Source organism: Podarcis vaucheri (assembly GCF_965113315.1).
Source record: "Podarcis vaucheri genome assembly, chromosome: 17".
NCBI lineage: Eukaryota > Metazoa > Chordata > Lepidosauria > Squamata > Lacertidae > Podarcis > Podarcis vaucheri.
Window position 1 is genome coordinate 39,551,067 of NC_138755.1, and position 19,345 is coordinate 39,570,411.

Consider the following 19,345-nt stretch of genomic DNA (forward strand, 5'->3'; position numbering starts at 1 on the left):
CAGATTATCACACACGCACAAATGCACATGCCATGGCCTGCCTCTCATCTGTACATGTCAATGAGGCTGTTCTTCAGGACAGCTCATCCAGTCTCATAATGTACCAGATCCTACATTGATTCCTGCATTTGCAGAGGTTTGGACTAGATGACCCTCGGGGTCCCTTCCAGCTCTTCAGTTCTACAATTCTACTATCCTCTGGCGGTTTGAGGGAGAGCTATTCAGAGAGGGTAGCAAGCATGCTTGACTCCTTCCTTTCGCTCTTTCAGAATACCGGCTTTTTGCCTTCATCAGCCACATGGGCACATCCACTATGTGTGGCCATTACGTCTGTCACATCAAGAAGGATAGCAGGTAAGGGGGAAACAAAGTACCCTTTGGGAGAGTTGGGGCGGGGCGGGGTGAACAAGGAAGGATTCTGAAGGCAGCCAGCCAACTAGATTTGTATTACTTACAATCTAACCCTCAAAATTAAACAAGGCAGTCCAAGCAGAAGTTAGAAACATGAATTTTCAGCAAGTTTGCAGATTTTTGCTCCCGGTGCATATGTAAGCTACCCTGTAGGCAACTTGTTTTAATCAGTCAAGCCCCATAGAGGGAAACCACTAAGCCACAAGTACAATCCCTTGGTCTGCAGTGAAATATGTATTTGAATTTTGTAGATAGGAAGAAGCCCTGTACAGTGGTACCTTGGTTTACAACCATAATCCGTTCCGGAGGTCCGTTTGTAAACCAAAACAGGTTGTAACTCAAGGCACACTTTTGCCAATGGGGCCTCTAAAAAAAATTTGTTCGTAATCAAAAAATAATGGGTTGTAATCCAAAAAAAAGGTTGCAAACCGGGACATGCACTTCTGGGTTTGACGTGTTTGTAATCCAAGACGTACGCAAAGGAAGGTACCACTGTAACTGCCTTGATCGGCCATTGCAGAAGGGCAGCTTGCCTACTGAAAGAGCCCGTATGCTGGGCTATGTGTGCTTTTTAAACAAAATTCTGCCCCAAAGCAATCAAAGCCTGTAATGCCCATTACGCAAAGTGGCATTTTAGAGGGGGGAAATAATAATTGTCCCCTATTGATACATTGTTTCACTTATATTTGGGAGTGGGGGGTGTAATAGCTACATTGAATACCTTATTATCTCACTTCTCTGGCTGCTGAGATTTAAGCAGGCATTCGATCTGTTCACTTCTAAGCATTCTTTGCCACCATAACGACTAGAAACTTGGTTTCCTTTCATAAAAGGAAAAGAAATAATTTCAATAAACCCCTCTTCTCCCCGCCCCACTCCAGATGGGTGATCTACAACGACCAGAAAGTCTGCGCCTCTGAAAAGCCTCCCAAGGATCTTGGCTACATCTACTTCTACCAGCGAATCTCCAGCTAGGACCCTCTCCTGCCAGATGTGGAGTAGGAGCCAGGCGATGGCAGGAGGAGGGGAAATGGCAGCGATGAATGCAACGAAGAGGGCCAACTCTCAACCCCTATGTGTCTGTGTGCCACTGCTGCGGCCCCAGGAGCAGTATCCCTCCTGGAGGAAGCTGGAGTTTGCTGCCCCTCTGGACACTGGGGGGGCGGGGGTGGGGGTGAGTTTGAACCTCTGTGTAAGAGCAGGAAGGGGGGGAATATATATCTCACTGAACCCAGGCACCCAGGGGACATCTGTGCACAACATGTTTCCTCTTGATGTAACTATAACACGCTTGGACAATTTAGAAAGGGGTGGGGACAGGAGGGAGCACTTGGGTTACGTGTGGCTTTCTGTACCATATAGGGCGGCTTCCCCCCCTCACCCCCCCCCGGGAATTGTGCTGGGGGAAACCTGGGCCGTAAAGTTAGCACCAGTTCTTCATGTGCCCCTTATATGCCAAAACACAAAGGATCAAATAAAAACCTTGTACCCCCCTTCCAGCAATTGGGTCTTGTTCATAGTCTTCATTTTTTATTATGGGCTGATCTGCGTTGGTTGGTCACAGCAAATGGCGTTTCGGTCCATGAACAGGCCTTATGCACTGGATCTGATGTAACAAAATTCTGTATTTTTTGCTCTATAAGACTCACTTTTTCTCTCCTAAAAAGTAAGGGGAAATGTGTGCGCGTCTTATGGAGCGAATGCAGGCTGTGCAGCTATCCCAGAAGCCAGAACAGCAAGAGGGATTGCTGCTTTCACTGTGCAGTGATCCCTTTTGCTGTTCTGGCTTCTGAGATTCAGAATCTTTTTTTTCTTGTTTTCCTCCTCCAAAAACTAGGTGTGTCTTGTGGTCTGGTGCGTCTTATAGAGCGAAAAATACAGTACATCTTTTTTTCTTTTGGAGGGGGTATTAATGGAGATGAGCATGTCTTCTACTTCTAGGAAAAACTCACCAAAATCTACTCCCATTTTCTAGTAGCTTTGCCTTGTTTTTCTGCTTGCTCCGTGAGCTATTCAATTAATTCATAAGAGTGAAAGCAACCTGGAGTCCTCCAAATTTGGAGTCAGATTTGTCCACAGGGTTGGTATCCTGCTCATATGGCTTTCTGTGCCTTCTGCATTTGTTACGCCTGGCCTCTGCGTCCCTCACGCGGGCCAGGACAGAATCATAAAGTGCCTGCTACGCTAAAGGAGTATTATGCGAGAGAGACTTCTGCCTGGTCATGCTTGTTCATTTTGGGCTTGTGTTACAGAACTGAATTTTACTTTTAGGCACAGTCAAAAGTTAGAAAGATGCCCGCTGTATTCAGCAGCAGTGAGTAACAAAATGACAAAGTGACGGTTCTGCTATCTATTGCTGTCATGCAGGCCTTGTATCTAAAGTGCTCATCACTTGTGTCCAGGGCCTTGTTCCCTATAGAGTTGTATGAGCTGGTGGATCAATACAGCTGCAGAGCAGAAACTGCCCTGTGGGGTGGGGGTCATGTCTCTGTAGTGGCATACAGAGGCCCTCCTCTATAGTATTTCCTGTGCCATCCCATTGGCTGGTTCTTTTAGTTCAGGCATACTATGACAGCTATTCTCTCAGTGTGAAAGGCGGAGGTCTGAAAGGACATCCTACTCTTAAATAGTTTTAAGTACAGTGGTACCTCGGGTTACATACACTTCAGGTTACAGACTCCGCTAACCCAGAAATAGTACCTTGGATTAAGAACTTACTTCAGGATGAGAACAGAAATCGCTCAGCAGCAGCACGGCAGCAGCGGGAGGCCCCATTAGCTAAAGTGGTGCTTCAGGTTAAGTACGGACCTCCGGAATGAATTAAGTACTTAACCCGAGGTACCACTGTACTAAATTTCAGGTGTCTGACTAGCAAAACGGGGGTTGCAGTTGGGGAGGCTTTCCCTTTACTTATATAATAAATGTTGTATTGTGATTATAAATAGGCCCCATGCATAAAACAAAATAGATTCCTCCCTATAGAGCAGATAAATGCAGGAGCTAATGCCACATGAATTTTCTAAATGTTTATTCTCTGCTAAATGAAATTCTGCACCAATGCAATCGAAACTCAATTCCAGAAAAAGCTGCAATTATGCAAACACAGCACATTTTTTCCATTCTTTTTAGTTTCCCCAACTTCTATGCTGTTCTGCACCATCTCTTCTGCCTTGGCCCTGCAAAACCAGGGGTGGTGAGCTATGCAGGAGTGAGAACACTTTCCAATCACTGGAAATTCATGCAGTCAGATAACCTTCTGAGGTTTCAGCAGGCATTGCAAATGCATTGTCAGATGCGCACAGACCTAAGCCCTAGAAATGTGCTCTCCCGCAACTGACCTTCTTTACTATGCTTCTAAAGCTACTCAGACTTACAGAGAAATAGTGTGGGCTGATCACCAAACTACTTTAACTGTGAAACCTGACTCCCTTTCTAAATGTCAAGGTATTTGCCAACTCATTGGTAGAACGGGCCCTATTATGCAACACCAGGCATTTTCCCATGTTTATGTTGGTGATGGGGATATTTGGGGAGAGTGCTGATCTGATCTGGAAAGGTTTTCCTTGTGGAAATTGTGTAGCTAGAATTGCAGGCTGTATGGAATGTTTTCATGACAGGACAAGTGGGTCTTTATTGTGTTCCACAGGTTGAGCAGGTGGGTGAAAGCTGCTCTTTTTATTCCAGGTTTTTCTTTTTCAAGGCTGCCCTGAGCTGAGATCAAAGTATGAAACAGTTGATGTGCTGGGCCCTGTTCCACAAATTGCCACACACGGGAAGAGAGCCTTCTAGAAGCCACTGTTTTATGTAAGACATTAAAACAACACGTTGTGCTGCTGGGCATTATCTTAGCAGTACAGAAGAAGGGGCAAATTACAGAAAGCTGGGGTTGAGGAAAAGGGGCATTGGCAAAGGTGAACATTAAAATAAACCCTTACTAACTTACCAATCAGGGATGCAGGTGGCGCTATGAGTTAAACCACAGAGCCTAGGACTTGCCGATCAGAAGGTCGGCGGTTCAAATCCCCGTGACGGGGTGAGCTCCCGTTGCTCGGTCCCAGCTCCTGCCAACCTAGCAGCTCAAAAGCACGTCAAAGTGCAAGTAGATAAATAGGTACCGCTCCGGCGGGAAGGTAAACGATGTTTCCATGCGCTGCTCTGGTTCGCCAGAAGTGGCTTAGTCATGCTGGCCACATGACCCGGAAGCTGTACGCTGGCTCCCTCGGCCAATAAAGCGAGATGAGCACCGCGTCACGACTGGACCTAATGGTCAGGGGCCCCTTTACCTTTAACTTACCAATTAATGCAGATCAGGCTTTCGTAGGCTGCTGTAAGTGCATATTTTAAACAAATAACAGAACTCGTCTGCGCATTTCAATTACACATGTTGCTTGCAGAGCTGCTTAGAAAAAGAAAATGTTTTGTTAAACTAAAAGAGAAGCAGGGGGAGGGAGGTATTCTGCAGAATTACACAACTCCTGGTCCATCCTGGCTCCTTTCCAGAACCACACCTTACCTGTGAAGTCAGACTGTTGGTACACCTGGCTGAGTAATGCCCACTGACTGATAACAGCTCTGCTGGGAGCAGTGGCATAGCGTGGGGGGTGCAGGGGGGCCCGGCCGCACAAGGTGCAACGCTCGCACTCACAGCTCTCTGCCCCCTGCTAAAATCCACGGGTTAGGGGGCGCAAATTACTTGCCGTGCCCCGGGTGCTGACAACCCACACTACGCCACTGGCTGGGAGAGAGACAGAGAGAGGCCTACCTGGAATTTGGACCTGGGACATTATATTAAAGCAAGGAAAGCATGTATTTTTACCACTGAGCTACTGCCACCATTCCAAACATAATTCAGATCAGCTTCAGCTAACTTCTTTTTAAACCAGTGCATCCCTGCACTCAGCTCTCACCTGTGGCTCTTAGAAGGTGTCAGCATGTGACAGTGGCCACACCTTTGAATGGCTGGCTAAACCAGGTGAGGGGAACTGATGGGTCTCAAACCTTATTCTGCATGCAAAGACAGACTGGAAGATTGAGCAGACCAGACCAATGGTGGGTCCAATGGTCAAGAAGGCAGTTTCTGCACATACTGTAAAGGGAAGTGATGGTCAAGTGGGGTTCGTCTACCTGGGAAGGTAGCCCACCTAGGAGAAGGAAAACTCTGATCCTAAACACCTGTTCCCTTGTGAGATATATTTGGGAGGAGAAACGGCTAAGGAGTAAACCCTACACAAATCCAGAGATGATGCCAAACATATTGCTCAACTTCCCTTTGGACCCCATCAGTGAGGCTGAGAGGGGGGTCTTGTCTTCTGGCCAGCCCAGGACCTCCACCCACACTGCCCAGGCTTGTGTCCCAGGAAGGTCACTTTGGTGCCATTAACACAGCAAAAGCAATGCAGGAGGCAGCAGTTATGAGTTATGGCTCTTTGCAGCCACAGTAGGGCACTGTGATTCTCCAGCGGTTTGACTTCACCCTCGGAGGCACACTCCATTGTTTCTTGAGACTGCAACTTCCAATCGTTCATGGAGATGTGGTTTCATTGTAAATATTAGAGACACAGGAGCCAACTCCTAGGGCAGGGGTCTGCAACCTTTAAGACAAAAGAGCCACTTGGACCCGTTTCCGAAGAAAAAAAACCTGGGAGCCGCAAAACTCGTCATTATAAAAATAACTTTTTTGTCACTTTTTTATTATTTCTTTGTTTGACCCCTCAGAATTACACCTCCTCATAGAAATAAACGTTAACAAGTTACCTTTTTGTGTGTGTGTGTTCTTCACTCCCCTTCAAAACAGTGACCAGCGTACATGCCCCATTTCAATGCAGTGACCAGCATACATGCCCCTTACGATGTAGCAGGCGGGCGGGAAGGTGACGTCAGGACGGTGCGTGACTAACGCACGCACCGCCCGCATGCGATGTCACAGCCAATACAGCGCCCGCCACAGTGGGGAGTGTTGGGGTGCACAATGCGCCTCCTCCTCTCGCTAGTATCTGCCCCGGAGCCGCGGCAAAGGTGTAAAAGAGCCACATGTGGCTCCGGAGCCGCGGGTTGCAGAGCCCTTTCCTAGGGCCTGAGGTCTCTTTGCTCTCCCCTCCCCAATAAAATATTTGAGGGGACTGCCCTCCATGGGTGTAGCCAAGGGGGGCAGGGAAGGGCAGCTGCCCCCCATCAATAAAAATACTTAACTGCAGTTCTTCCCCTCCAACATAAAGTCTGCCCTCCTGACAAAAATTCTGGCTACACCTATTGCTCCCCCCTCAAGTTAATGGAGGGACACGGGTGGTGCTGTGGTGTAAACCGCAGAGCCTAGGGCTTGCCGATCAGAAGGTTGGCAGTTCGAATCCCCATGATCGGGGTGAGCTCCCGTTCCTCGGTCCCTGCTCCTGCCAACCTAGCAGTTTGAAAGCATGTCAAAGTGCAAGTAGATAAATAGGTACCACTCCGGTGGGAAGGTAAACGGTGTTTCCGTGCGCTGCTCTGGTTCGCCAGAAGCGGCTTACTCCTGCTGGCCACATGACCCGGAAGCTGTACCCCGGCTCCCTTGGCCAATAAAGCGAGATGAGCGCCGCAACCCCAGAGTCGGCCACGACTGGACCTAATGGTCAGGGATCCAAGTTAATGGGCATTGCCATTCAAAAGCTGTTGTGTTTGGCAAGTCTTCCCTGCACCCCCCCCCCTTTCATACTTTATTCAGTTTGGCACCCCTGATTGCAGAAGACACAGAGGCACTTTTAGAAACGTGAAGTGCATTTGATAAGCCTCTCTGCTTCTTACATCACCGCCGGCAAAGAAATTATGCCAGCCAGCCAGCCATCCAGCGCGCACGCGCCTCCTCTCCGCGCTCGCTCGCGGGTTCTTTCGGAACATCAAAGGGAGGCGGGTGGGAGGCGGGGCCCGCGTGACGTCACGGGGGCCAGTGGGCGGGCCCCCCTCGCGCCCCTATAAAGAGGCCGGGGAAACGGCTGCGCCGCCGCTGCGCGCTCTGACCTTCGCAGTTCTCCTTCGCATCCCTCTAGGCGGGCGGCCCCGGGGCACCAACCACCACCGTCGCCATGTCGCCCAGGAAATTCTTCGTCGGCGGGAACTGGAAGATGAATGGCGACAAGAAGAGCCTCGGGGAGCTCATCCAGACTCTCAATGGCGCCAAGGTCCCCGCAGACACCGGTGAGCCGGGGGGTGCCCGGGTGGGGGGGGGGCGAAGGGGAAGCCCCCAAGGGGCGCGATCGTGCGCGCGCTTCGCCTTAGGGGAGGGCAAGCCCCCGCGCCCGGCTCTGCAGGCTCCCCGGAGGCGCTGGCAGGAGGCAAGCGGGGCCACCGGGTGCCACGTTTAGGATCGGGAACCGTCCGGGGGCGCACGCCCCGCCGAGCCCTGCCCGTCTCCCCTCCTGCGCCCCCTTCGCCATAGGGGAGCGCAAAGGACAATTCACACCGATGAATCGGCGCAGGGGGAGAAGCCATGTCGAGATGCCTGCGGTTGCCGGGGGTTGGTCTGGATGACCCTGCGGGGTCCCTTCCAGCTCCAGGAGTCTGCGATTAACGCGCTTAAGGCTTATCCGCAGCGGCCTCTAATGGGATGGAGCCTGAGAAAGGGGAGCCGGTGAAGGAGGCCGGCCGGTTTCCCTGGCCCGCTCCATCCACCCCCTTCCTGGCTGCAGCGGTGCCTTTCCTAGGGGCTCGGGAAAGGGCGGGGGAGGCGCCCGGATGCCTGGGTCCCTCCCTCGCCCCCGCCGCGTGCTCGCCCGCACGTACTCCAGGGCCGCCTCTCCCGGCAGGCGAGCTGCCTTCCTTCTCTCTCTCTCCTTCTCTTGCCAGGAGGAAGGGAGCCGAAGAAACCTCTGGGCCCCGGAAAGGAAACTTGCTACATACTTTCTTTTTTACTGCTTCTCTGTTTAACATCTTTCCGGCCGCGCAGAGAAAAGAGGCTTTTCTTGCTACATTATTTCCTCGCCGGGAAATACTGCACTATTGTACTATAAAAGAAAGAAAGAAAAATCCGCGGGCGGAACGTGTCGGCAGCTTCAAAAGGCCGAAGAAATACTGTGGCGGGCAGTTCCGAGGGTGCTGTTCAACTTAAGTCTGATTCAGAGTAGAGCTGTTGAAATTAATGGAGTCATGGATGGGTTTTCCAGGGATGCCAGCATAGAACAGCGGAGGCCTAAGCACAAGCTTAGAGCGAAGTTAATTGTTTCAATGCAAAGAGGATTAAAATACAAGTAGATTTTATATTACTAGTAAACGGGTCAAGTGCTGGCGATTTTGTACGGATAGTTGTGAGAGGAGCAGATTTACTCCTTGCAGAGCAGTTGTGAAAAGCACTGCCTGCACATTTCTGCCTTCTCTTAATGACCTCTTTTTGAGAAAAATGAAAGGTTAAAAATCTTAGAATGCCCTTGAAGGAGCTTCTTCTCTCCCTACAGTCTATTGTAAAAGGGCGACTAGGCCCACTATTAGTCACAGCTCTGCCCAGTCTACGGAAATCCATGTGTTCAGAGAGAGCCTGCCTACTAGTCACGTGGCACAGAGTGCTTTGGGTGCTGTGTTCATGACCACCCACCCGACATTTAACTGGTGGCTTGCAGTGGATGAGAAGCCGGGAAATAATCTGACCAGTCCTCACAGGGGATGCAGTTGAGGCCTGGTCTGCTGCAGAATTCTTTGTCTGAATGGGGCTGGCGCAATGCCCAGTTCTCCGGCAGTGAGGCTAGCCAGCCCGTCTGCCTCTCTTGCTTTTGGTTGGCATGGTTGTGCCAGCGGGAGACTCTGCCTGTAGCATGGACTCCTCGCTCGCCAGCGATGGGGGCAAAGGGGATGCCTGGACCAAAATTTGGCCGGCAGATCCTTTTCGCTGTCCCTCTCAGGTTAGAAAAGGGCAAGGTGGGGGCATCCTGAAGAAATGTCAAAGGGTCTGGAGGAGAGGGTTCCTAAATATAGGTGGCGGCGCAGCTGCCTAAAAATACCAGCTACTGTACTTGGAGTTGGGAAACTCTATCCCTGCAGCTTGCTAAAGGTCAGGAAATGGGCCTCCAGATGAACTATATGGGGAGAGGTTGATCTACTCAGTTGCCCCAGATATTCTGTCTCCTCCATATTATACGGCCTCCTCAGGATTTGAGCAGATCTGAGAGCCAGTGTGGTGTAGTGGTTAAGAGCAGTAGTCTCGTAATCTGGGGAACCGGGTTCGCATCTCCGCTCCTCCACCTGCAGCTGCTGGGTGACCTTGGGCTAGTCACACTTCTCTGAAGTCTCTCAGCCCCACTCACCTCACAGAGTGTTTGTTGTGGGGGAGGAAGGGAAAGGAGAGTGTTAGCCGCTTTGAGACTCCTTAGGGTAGTGCTAAAGCGGGATATCAAATCCAAACTCCTCCTCTTCTTCTTACCTCCCTCTGTTGGAGATGCCACTGCAGTGTCCCCCATGCAGACTGCATCGTGGAATTGTAGAGCTGGATGGGACCCGGAGTATCATCTAGTCCACCCCCCTGCAATGCAGGAATATGCAACTGCCCCACACGGGGATCAAACCTGCAACCTTGGTGTTATCAGCGTCGCGCTCCAACAAACTGAGCTATCTGGTTGTTGCTTTCTCTTACCCGTTATTTGCCAGCTGGCTAAGCAAGGCTTCTAGCCACAGAACAGCTTGTAAAAACATCCAGGATTATGTTGCTAGGTAAACGCTAGGCTGCCCGCACCCCAAAAGCCCCCTTTCTCAAGAAATAGTGTAGCAGTGCTTAAGATTATTGGTTATAGGGAATAAGTTTGCCCTTTACCCCATGGAGTCAGCTTTCAGGTTTCTGACCTTTGCAGCGCCCACAGCTCCACCCCACACACTTATTAGGTTTCCCTCCATCTTTATAACCTCTTATATGTCTATGAACATATGAGACTGCTTTGTCCTGAGTCAGGCTACTTGTCTGTCTAGTCCTATTTTGCTACCTGTTTTGACCAGCAGTGAATACCCAGGATCCTGTGCAGAAAAAAGGCTTTTCCCACCCCAGTAAGATCTTTTTTAACTTGCAAGTGTTCTACCCCTTCCCACAGGAGCGGTACCTATTTATCTACTTGCACTTTGACGTGCTTTCGAACTGCTAGGTTGGCAGGAGCAGGGACCGAGCAATGGGAGCTCACCCTGTCATGGGGATTCGAACCGCCGACCTTCTGATCGGCAAGTCCTAGGCTAACCCACAGCGCCACCCGCGTCCCATTTCTAGGGAAACCTATGCTCTTTCTTCCCCTTGCTGTGCACTTGTTTTCTCTTCAGTTTCCTCACCCCCAAATGCAACCCCCCCATGGAACTTTTACTTCTCTAGCAGTGCCCCCCACCCAAGTCTTGCAATTGCCTATTCTGATTCTCACATTAAACCTTTCCCCAGGCTCCACAAAATCACCATGCAAATGCCATTCCAGCTTCCCCTTCTCTTTTTAAAAAAAAATTTGCCCTTGTCACAATCATTTTCCTTCAGGTGCCACCTTAACACCTTCAGCCAAATCTCCCCTTTCACCTCATTTCAGCCAAATTCTTTCTCTCTCCCCCCCCCCCCACTTTCCACAGACCAATTGTCCTACACTCTAGTGTGTTTTCAGGTCTGCTTTTAGAACTGATAGCTTTAACCCTCCAAATTAGACTATTGTTCAAATGCTACCAGGTATGATAAATGCCTTTTGAAGACAATAAAATCACTTTTGATTGTGTTCTCCCTGTTAACTCTTGGAGTGCTGAATTCTGAGGTGCATTCACAATTGATCGTGAAAGGGGGAAGTCAGACTGAATGTGAGATGTGCAAGCAGCACACTTAATAATGGCCATCAGTGTGCTGTGGGGATTGTGCATAGTGCTGTGGCGCCATCAAGAGAGAGGGCCACAGTGTTTGAAACAGGGTGGATTTGATTTAAATCAAACCAATTTAAATCACCATTTAGGCAACAAGACTCATTCTTGCTGGTATAATCTTAATATTTACAACCAGATGAAGGTTTCATTTTTTGGAATAATAAATCTTCAGAGTAGTTTTTTACAGTTGTATCAAAAATTACTGATTTGGTTATACTATTAGAAATACACAGACAGATAATTGTGAGGTTTAATCAGCTAACTGTTTATATTTGGACAACTTTTCTGCTATGTTTTATTGGAAGGAGAAAAACAATCATTTCCTTAATAACAATTTAAACAATTTGTTTAACTAAAACAATAACATTATAGCATATGTATCCATTTTTTGTTAACTGAGGTGGTTAAACAATTTTAAAAAAACCACAGACTGAGTTTTAGCACACGTGAAAAACTTAACAAATCCTTATTTCCTGATGAATAGCTTTTGGAGTATAATGTAGCTTAAATAGAAAACTATCTTTAGAAGTATTTTTTCTCCAAAAGCATTTTATTTAAAAAATCCGATTTAAATTTTCTGAAAATACAATTTTTATTTTTATTTTTTTAATCATTGATTTTTATCCACTCTGGTTTGAAATTGGCCAGGCACATTTTGCATCTGACTTTCAACCACTTGCTGTGACCAAGTGAAGATGTCTGGGTGCCAGGATGACGCCTGACACCTCCACCATCTGGTGGCGCGACCCTGGGGATCCTTGGATCTGGACTGCTTCCACACACGTGTACCCCATCCTGTAGTGGTGGCATCAGTTATATTTTATCTGCATAGAATGAATTTCTCGAGCCAATTTGCTTTTCCTGTGCAGCCTGGGCAGGAGCAGTCACGATTAAGAAAAAGAGTTTGGAATAGGCCGATATACATGTGGACTGTCCTCGATCAAGTGACTCTTCTTCTTTGAAGTTCTTAACCTAGCTCACAATTGTCATCTGAACTAGCCAGACGTTTAACAGAGAATCAATCGCAGTCAGTCCTTCCTTTGAAAAGCAAGACTTTAGAGTTGTCTTGCGCCAAATATCAACTAGAGTAGACATTCTGTTTTGGCAACTGCAACCTTGGTTTTAAGGAACCATTTGCTGCTAGCTTATATACAGTGGTACCTCGGGATGTGAACGGGATCCATTCCGGAGCCCCGTTCACATCCTGAATAGAACATAAGACACATCTGTGTGTGCGTGGGTCGCGTTTTGCCATTTCCGCACATGCGCATGATGTCATTTTGAGCGTATGCACGAGCGTCGAAACCCGGAAGTAATGCGCTCCATTACTTCCGGGTTTCACCACCTGTGCATGCGCAGACGCTCAAAATGGCGTTGTTCTGTGGCAACCCAAAAGCGCTCAGCCTGAAGCACATTCAACCCGAGGTATGACTGTATATCTGAGTTTCTAACACTGGGGAAGGGGAGATTGGTGGTGGAAGGGAAGGTTTATTTACCCACGGTTACCCTCTGAACCTCATGGCACGACCAGCATAGTTGACCCACAAGTGTCTTGTGTCCAGCACCTGAAGAGTGAGTTGGCCTTGGGGTGGGAACAGTCTGCAGCCGAGAGACTCTGTGGGGCGCCTGCTTCATCCTAGACGCTTTTCTCCCTCTCGTCCCCAGAGGTCGTTTGTGGTGCCCCCTCCATCTACCTCGACTTTGCCCGCCAAAAGCTCGATGCCAAGATCGGTGTGGCCGCCCAGAATTGTTACAAGGTGCCTAAGGGAGCTTTCACAGGAGAGATCAGGTTAGTCTGCTGGGACTCTGGGGGCTGGGGGCCACAAAGAACCGACATTCCTTTAGCGAAGTGTAATTTTTAAAAAGTAAATAAGCATTTGGTTTGCACCCCGTGGCAGAACAGATGGTGTGATTTCTTTCCTGGTCTGCCCTAACCATAGTTTAGAGGTCCAGGGCTCTAAGGAAGTCAGACTATCCTCCACCAGGGCCTTTTTAGCGATGGCTCCAACCTGGTGGAATGCTCTGTCCCATGAGACTAGGGCCCTTCAGGATTTAACCTCCTTCCGTCAGGCCTGTAAGACAGAGCTATTCTGCCTGGCCTTTAGTTTGAATTCAGCCTGATCTTTTATTTCCCTTCTCTTCCCTCCCCCTCCCCTTTTTATGAAGATCACCTGCTCTGAGACCCCACAGCAAATTCTCCCCTGGCCTCCTCGCTGGCCCAAGTAGGACCAATTCAGCCAGCTAGCCCTGAGGATTATCTGATTGATTTTTGATTTTTATTGTTATTCATGTTTTTATACCGTATTTTATGCTGCTTTTATAATTAAGTGTTTTAAATTTGTTGTTAGCTGCCCTGAGCCCAGTTTTTGAACCGGGAAGGGCGGGGTATAAATAAAATTATTATTATTATTATTATTATTATTATTATTATTATTATTATTATTTCCTTCTGTTTCAGCCCAGCCATGATAAAGGATGTTGGCGTCACCTGGGTGATTTTGGGACACTCTGAGAGGAGGCATGTCTTTGGCGAGTCTGATGAGGTGGGTGATCTAGTAGATTTCTTTCCCTCCGCCATCGCTGGGCTGGGAATCACTTGCAGCAAGGAGGTGTGTGGAGATGGTAGAGTTTGTATGGGACTCTGAAGCTGTCCTCCTCCCCCTTTTCCAGCTCATTGGGCAGAAGGTGGCGCACGCCTTGGCTGAGGGTCTGGGCGTCATCGCCTGCATTGGGGAAAAGCTGGACGAGCGAGAGGCTGGCATCACCGAGAAAGTGGTATTTGAGCAGACCAAGGCTATTGCTGGTAAGAGGGGACTGGGGAATGTGCAGAAGTTTCCTTGGGTTTCAGGTGAGGGGAGGGAAATGCTTTCATTTGAAATAATGGGGCAAAAGGTTTGGTAATAGATCATTCAGTAGGCAGGAAATGCCATGTACACTAGTGGCCAAAATTGTGGAAACCTTTTGGGGAAAGCGTTTTTTTTGAGGTTTGATGGCTCATAATACCGTTTTATATTATTTTAGTAATACCATAAAATTATATATCAATGGAAAGGTACCGTATTTTTCGCTTTATAGGATGCACCAAACCACAAGACACACCTAGTTTTTTTTTGGGGGGGGAATCAAGAAAAAAAGTCTTATTTCCACCCCCAGCCCCAAAGAGCTTCTCCCAGAGCTTCTGGGGCTGTCAGGGGAAGCCTGGTCCCCCCCCCGCCCCAAAGAGCAAAGAAGCCAAGACAGCGAGCAGGATCCATCCCGCTGGCTGTATTGGCTTCCTCTTTAGCCGCGGGGCTGGGACCCCAGCCCCAGAACAGGTCGGGGAGCGGCGGTCCCTTCTCCCTCCTGGGGAAAAGCCCGCAAGAGCTGCACAAAGCTTGTGTGCGGCCCTTGGGGGCTTTTCCTGCCTGCCTCCCCCCCTGCATTTGCTCCATAGGATGCACAGACTTTTCCCCTTAGTTTTTAAAAGGGGGAAAGTGCGTCCTATGGAGCTAAAAATACGGTAATTTAATGAAGAATGCAGTGCAACAAAGCTTGTTCAGTTGTCTGTATTTAGCAAAAGTTAGAGCCAAATAACCAGAAAAAGGAAGCACAACTTGCTTACAGTAAATGCGTGCTCAGAGCTCCTCAAAGTTCTGGATAGCACTAACTTTTAAGTGACCCAGGTTTTCTCTCATCACTTTGGCTTCTGGATACATTACTCCAAAACCTGAGCCCTATGCAGGCATTTGTCCTCCTGTGCTCCGTATCATGGTTTTTTGGGGGGAGGGGAGGGGTGCACATTCAGGCCTCGTTTGCTCCCCCCCCCCCCGCATGCACTGAAGCCGAAGGTCTCCAGCTGGGAATCTGCTCTGCTCATGGAGGCTTCCAGCTTTATTTCGAATCCCTCTCGGTCAGCAGAGCATGAGACTTTTAATCTCAGGTCGTGGGTTCGAGTGTCACGCTGTGCAAAATATTGGTGCATTGCAAGGGGTTGGGCTAGATGACCCTCGGTACCCCTTCCAACTCTACAATTCTGGAGTTCTACCCTCATAACTTGATGGGAAATTTTGAGATGTCTAATCTTTGTGCTCCCCACCCCGCAACTGCCATCTAACTATACATGCTCTTCCCAATAGGTCAACTTGTGCCTGACTACCTCCCCCCCAACCCCCCCCCAATGCTCACTGTCCCCCTCTCTTGTCCCCAGATAACGTGAAGGACTGGAGCAAAGTGGTTCTTGCCTATGAGCCAGTTTGGGCCATTGGGACTGGTAAAACTGCAACTCCTCAACAGGTACGGATGTGCTTAGCAAGAACCGTGTTCCCAAATCTTGTTTCCCTTTTGGAGGTGGTCTTGGCATCAGAGGATGGGGGATATCCCTGAGCCCCACTCTGAGACTCTGGACCGATGGCCTTTAGCTTGCTGTGAGTAACACGATTCTTGCCTTTTGTTAGGCTCAGGAGGTTCACGAGAAGCTGAGGGGCTGGCTGAAGAGTCACGTGTCCGATGCGGTTGCACAGTCGACTCGGATCATCTACGGAGGTAAACGGAGCCCTCCCCAGTTTGCAAAGCAAGTGTGGCAAGAGTTTGCCCTTTCCCCCTATTGATCGCACAGCAAACATCCTGTTTCAGGTGTGCGCCTGTCAAACAGAATCTCAAAGGGGCACAAAGCTTAATTTGTGCGTTCCTTAGTTCCTTAGCTGCGCAGGCCTGTAGTAGGGCCAGTTCAGGCCACAAGAACTAAAAAAAACTTTGGCTCCTCAGCAGATATGGATGTGGGTAGGGAGGAAAGTGTTTCCCAAATTCACTTCCCTTTTCTAAGAGATGGTTCGTACTGGAGAAAGGAAAATGTCTTAAGCGCTGAGCTCCTTTGTAGGCTTTTGGTAAGGATTTGCCAAGGACAATCCTTGAACTGAATAATGAAACACTGGCAATTAAAATTAAAGGAACCGCAGTTCAAGCGCAGAAGCTGCGTCCATCTTCTCACAGCTTGCCATGGAGAATGGCAGTTTTAATTTGGGAGGGATGGTCAGGCCTATGGAACCGCCTCCTCAAATTGCCATCCCGATGTAGCTGTTGGCGAGCAGCAAGCTTTCTGTGTGGTTTTTAGATAGCACGGTTTCATGACCAGATTGACCCTGCTGCCAACACTAATTAAGGTAGGCATAGAAACTTTAAAAGAAAATGTGAAGAGAGTTCATCTGGAAAGACATAATTTAGTTGCAGATAAGTGTCTTGTGAGGCGCTGCGGATGCGGGTTAGAAGAAGGGTTTTCTTAAAAGGCAAGGTGGAGTAGCATTTATATGCTACTTGCTTGTGGTGAAACCTCCACAAACAGTTTGCAGTGGTTTGATCCAATAGTCAGCCTAGCTAGTACATGTAATCGTGCTACCTAATTTTGAAAGCATGTGTGCTCTGAGAGGAGACAATTCAGAGCAGAGAAGCAAGGAGAAGAGGTGGGCATTAACCCTCCACCTGCCTACATTGCTCCAAGGTGGGTATATGTGTTTGTGCGCGCACAATTTTATTACAGCAGAAAAGCTGGACAGGATTAAGGACTCCTGCCACCCCTCCACATGATCTTTCCCAGAGTAGTTTTGCTTTTGAAAGGCACTGTGAGGAGGTCGCAGAATTAGCCTTGGAAAAGCCATGTAGCCAAAGACATTGTGTGTGTTTTTGGTCCTTATCTGCTGTGTGGTTTGTCCTCCCTCCTTGGGCATTTTTTAAATTAAAAAAAAATGGGGATTGTAATCCTGTGCAGGTTCCGTCACCGGCCCCACCTGCAAAGAGCTGGCCTCCCAGCATGACGTGGACGGCTTCCTCGTTGGCGGGGCTTCCCTCAAGCCTGAATTCGTAGACATCATCAACGCAAAACACTGAAAGCTGCTGCTCGGCGTTCGAAGTGAGGGGGGTGCAGTTCATCGCGGGCGGAAGACACGGCACTGTAGAAACCTGCACCCACCCTCTGCACTTGGGTCACACGAACTCCCCTTCAAGTCCCCGCTCCCATACTTTGCTGTTAATTGTCCCACACTGCTGCTAAACACAACGGTTGCCAAGGCAATTCTCGGTTAGCTGGATCTTTTGTGCAAGCAGGCCTTTGTTTACTTCCCCCCTGTGCTGGAGGGCCAGGCCTTCCTGCCTTGCTCTTCTCCCTGTAAGCTAGACAGAGGCCTGTTTTTTTCTGATCAATGTCTAGTTTTGCTGCCTTGCTGCTGAGGACGGGGTCTCTTGCCTCTCGCTTCAGCCGAGTCGGAGTCTTTACCCAGTGGCTTGTGTTGTGTGTAAGATGTGCGCCCGTACTGTGTCCCACCCCCTAAGCCAACAACGAACAGAAATAAAGGGAAACGAACGTGAGGCTCTGAAATCTGTTGCCACAACTACAGTGTCGCCTGCAAGATAAATTATTGTTAATTCTTATTTTTATTATTATCATTTACACCCCACCGATCTGGCTGGGTTTTCCCAGCCACTCTGGGTGGCTCCCAATGGAATATAAAAAATACAGTAAAACATCAGCCATTAAAAACTTCCCTAAACAGGGCTGCCTTCAGATGTCTTCTAAAAGTCAGATACAGTGGTACCTCGCAAGACGAATTTCCCTATGGGCTTGCTTCGCAAGACGAAAACGTCTCGCGACTTTGTTTCCTTTGTCTAAAAACAAAGACATGTTTTGTTTATAAAGTTAATTTATTTTCCCTTCAATTTTTGAACTGCTCTTTACAGTATGTGTGACTTTAAAGAGCAGTTAATAAACTGTTGTTGTACCAAATTTGGCTTTGTTTGGACTTTTTTTGACCATAGGAACGCATTAATTGATTTTCAATGCATTCCTATGGGATTTCGTGATTCGCAAGACGAAAAATTCGCTAGACGACAAAACTTGCGGAACGAATTAATTTCGTCTTGCGGGGCACCACTGTAGTTGTTTATTTCCTTGACATCTGACGGAAGGATGTTCCACAGGGCGGGTGCCACCACCGAGAAGGCCCTCTGCCTGGTTCCCTGTAACCTCACTTCTCACAATGAGGGACCCACCAGAAGGCCCTCAGCACTGGAGCTCAGTGTCTGGGCTGAACGATGGGGGTGGAGACGCTCCTTCAGGTATACTGGGCCAGAGACCATTTTGCTTCACTGTCAAGTTACCCTGTGTTTCCCTTTAGCACTGATTTTCGTGATTTGTTGGTGGGTTATGAGCTGCTTCTGATCCTCTGCCAGGCAGGCTCACTTTGAGTCATATGGAAGAGAACGTGGTGGGGAACTTGCCCAGGCCTCAAGATTTTCACATAATATTTTGAGAGGCATTAGTCTCATTTTCACAGTGTCTGAAGCTAGGAGTGAAAATGTATGGGAGGGGGCAAGAATTAAGAGTGCTGTTTATTGGCTGGGGAGCTTTTGCCAGCCGCTCCACTCCCCACCACAAATACAGGGAAGGAAAACTTTGGCTTTCATTATTTCAAAGCAAGCTGCCATGTGCAGCTTGGGTCAAGTCTATCCCTAAGTCCATGCCTTTCAGAGGTGAGCAGAGCTGAATGCTGCATAAGCCAGAGAATGCAGTATAGAAAAATGAAGGCAAACACATTTTAGCTGAAATGAATGAGGGGCAGGGTGGACGGGGTGTGTGTGTGTTAAGGCAAGATTGATAACACTGGTTTTAATGAATCGGTATCCTTGGCATGCCTGAAGCCATATAAACTACATTTTAGAAGTTAATTTCTCATTAAAACTCCGTGAAATGGGAGTGATTTCTGGTTAGAAGCAGGCCATCTTAAATTCCACATCTGTCAAGGCAGGTGGTTTAGGGGGCATCGCTTGCAAAAAAAGGGGGGCTGGATTTTATGCACCACGGAGGAATGATTGTTATAATTGGGAAGAATCGTTTACTCTTGGTCAACGCAATTATCAAAAAAATTGAGCTTTTCGCAGAGGAAAATATAACATTGATCACACAAAAATGTTCGCTGGATGCTGAAGCTATATTTCACCACTAAATTGCAGGGTCGTTTTCTTTGTCTGAACCAGGTGGATAAAAAATATGGTTGCTGGACTGCTGTTCACATACTACACGATAATTTAATTTACATTTGCTATATATACCTACAGATGGGGAGGGTGGCATCACTTCTAT

General features: G+C 48.4%; 2 protein-coding genes across 3 annotated transcripts in view; both read left to right on the forward strand.

Moving 5' to 3' along the window:
* The window catches only part of USP5 (ubiquitin specific peptidase 5), a 31,122-nt gene extending 29,208 nt beyond the window's left edge, over positions 1-1,914 (forward strand). For both annotated transcript variants that reach the window (XM_082206055.1, XM_082206056.1), the window contains exons 19-20: positions 270-354; positions 1,293-1,914. In XM_082206055.1, coding sequence (XP_082062181.1) covers positions 270-354; positions 1,293-1,386 — 179 coding nt within the window. In that variant the 3' untranslated portion in view covers positions 1,387-1,914. The remainder of the gene's footprint in view (positions 1-269; positions 355-1,292) is intronic.
* A 5,459-nt stretch (positions 1,915-7,373) lies between these two features.
* TPI1 (triosephosphate isomerase 1) lies at positions 7,374-17,572 on the forward strand. The gene is made up of 7 exons (XM_082206152.1): positions 7,374-7,578; positions 12,904-13,027; positions 13,697-13,781; positions 13,909-14,041; positions 15,425-15,510; positions 15,672-15,759; positions 16,979-17,572. Exons 1-7 carry the CDS (start codon positions 7,467-7,469, stop codon positions 17,095-17,097), a joined length of 747 nt encoding a protein of 248 aa, XP_082062278.1. The 5' UTR covers positions 7,374-7,466; the 3' UTR covers positions 17,098-17,572.
* The last annotated feature ends 1,773 nt before the right edge of the window (positions 17,573-19,345 follow it).

Bases quoted from the DNA above. Each gene is read 5' to 3' on its own strand.
- TPI1 (XM_082206152.1), top strand. From the start codon at position 7,467: ATGTCGCCCAGGAAATTCTTCGTCGGCGGGAACTGGAAGATGAATGGC. The intron at 15,511-15,671 runs GTACGGATGTGC...GCCTTTTGTTAG, and splicing joins AAACTGCAACTCCTCAACAG to GCTCAGGAGGTTCACGAGAA. The intron at 15,760-16,978 runs GTAAACGGAGCC...AATCCTGTGCAG, and splicing joins GACTCGGATCATCTACGGAG to GTTCCGTCACCGGCCCCACC.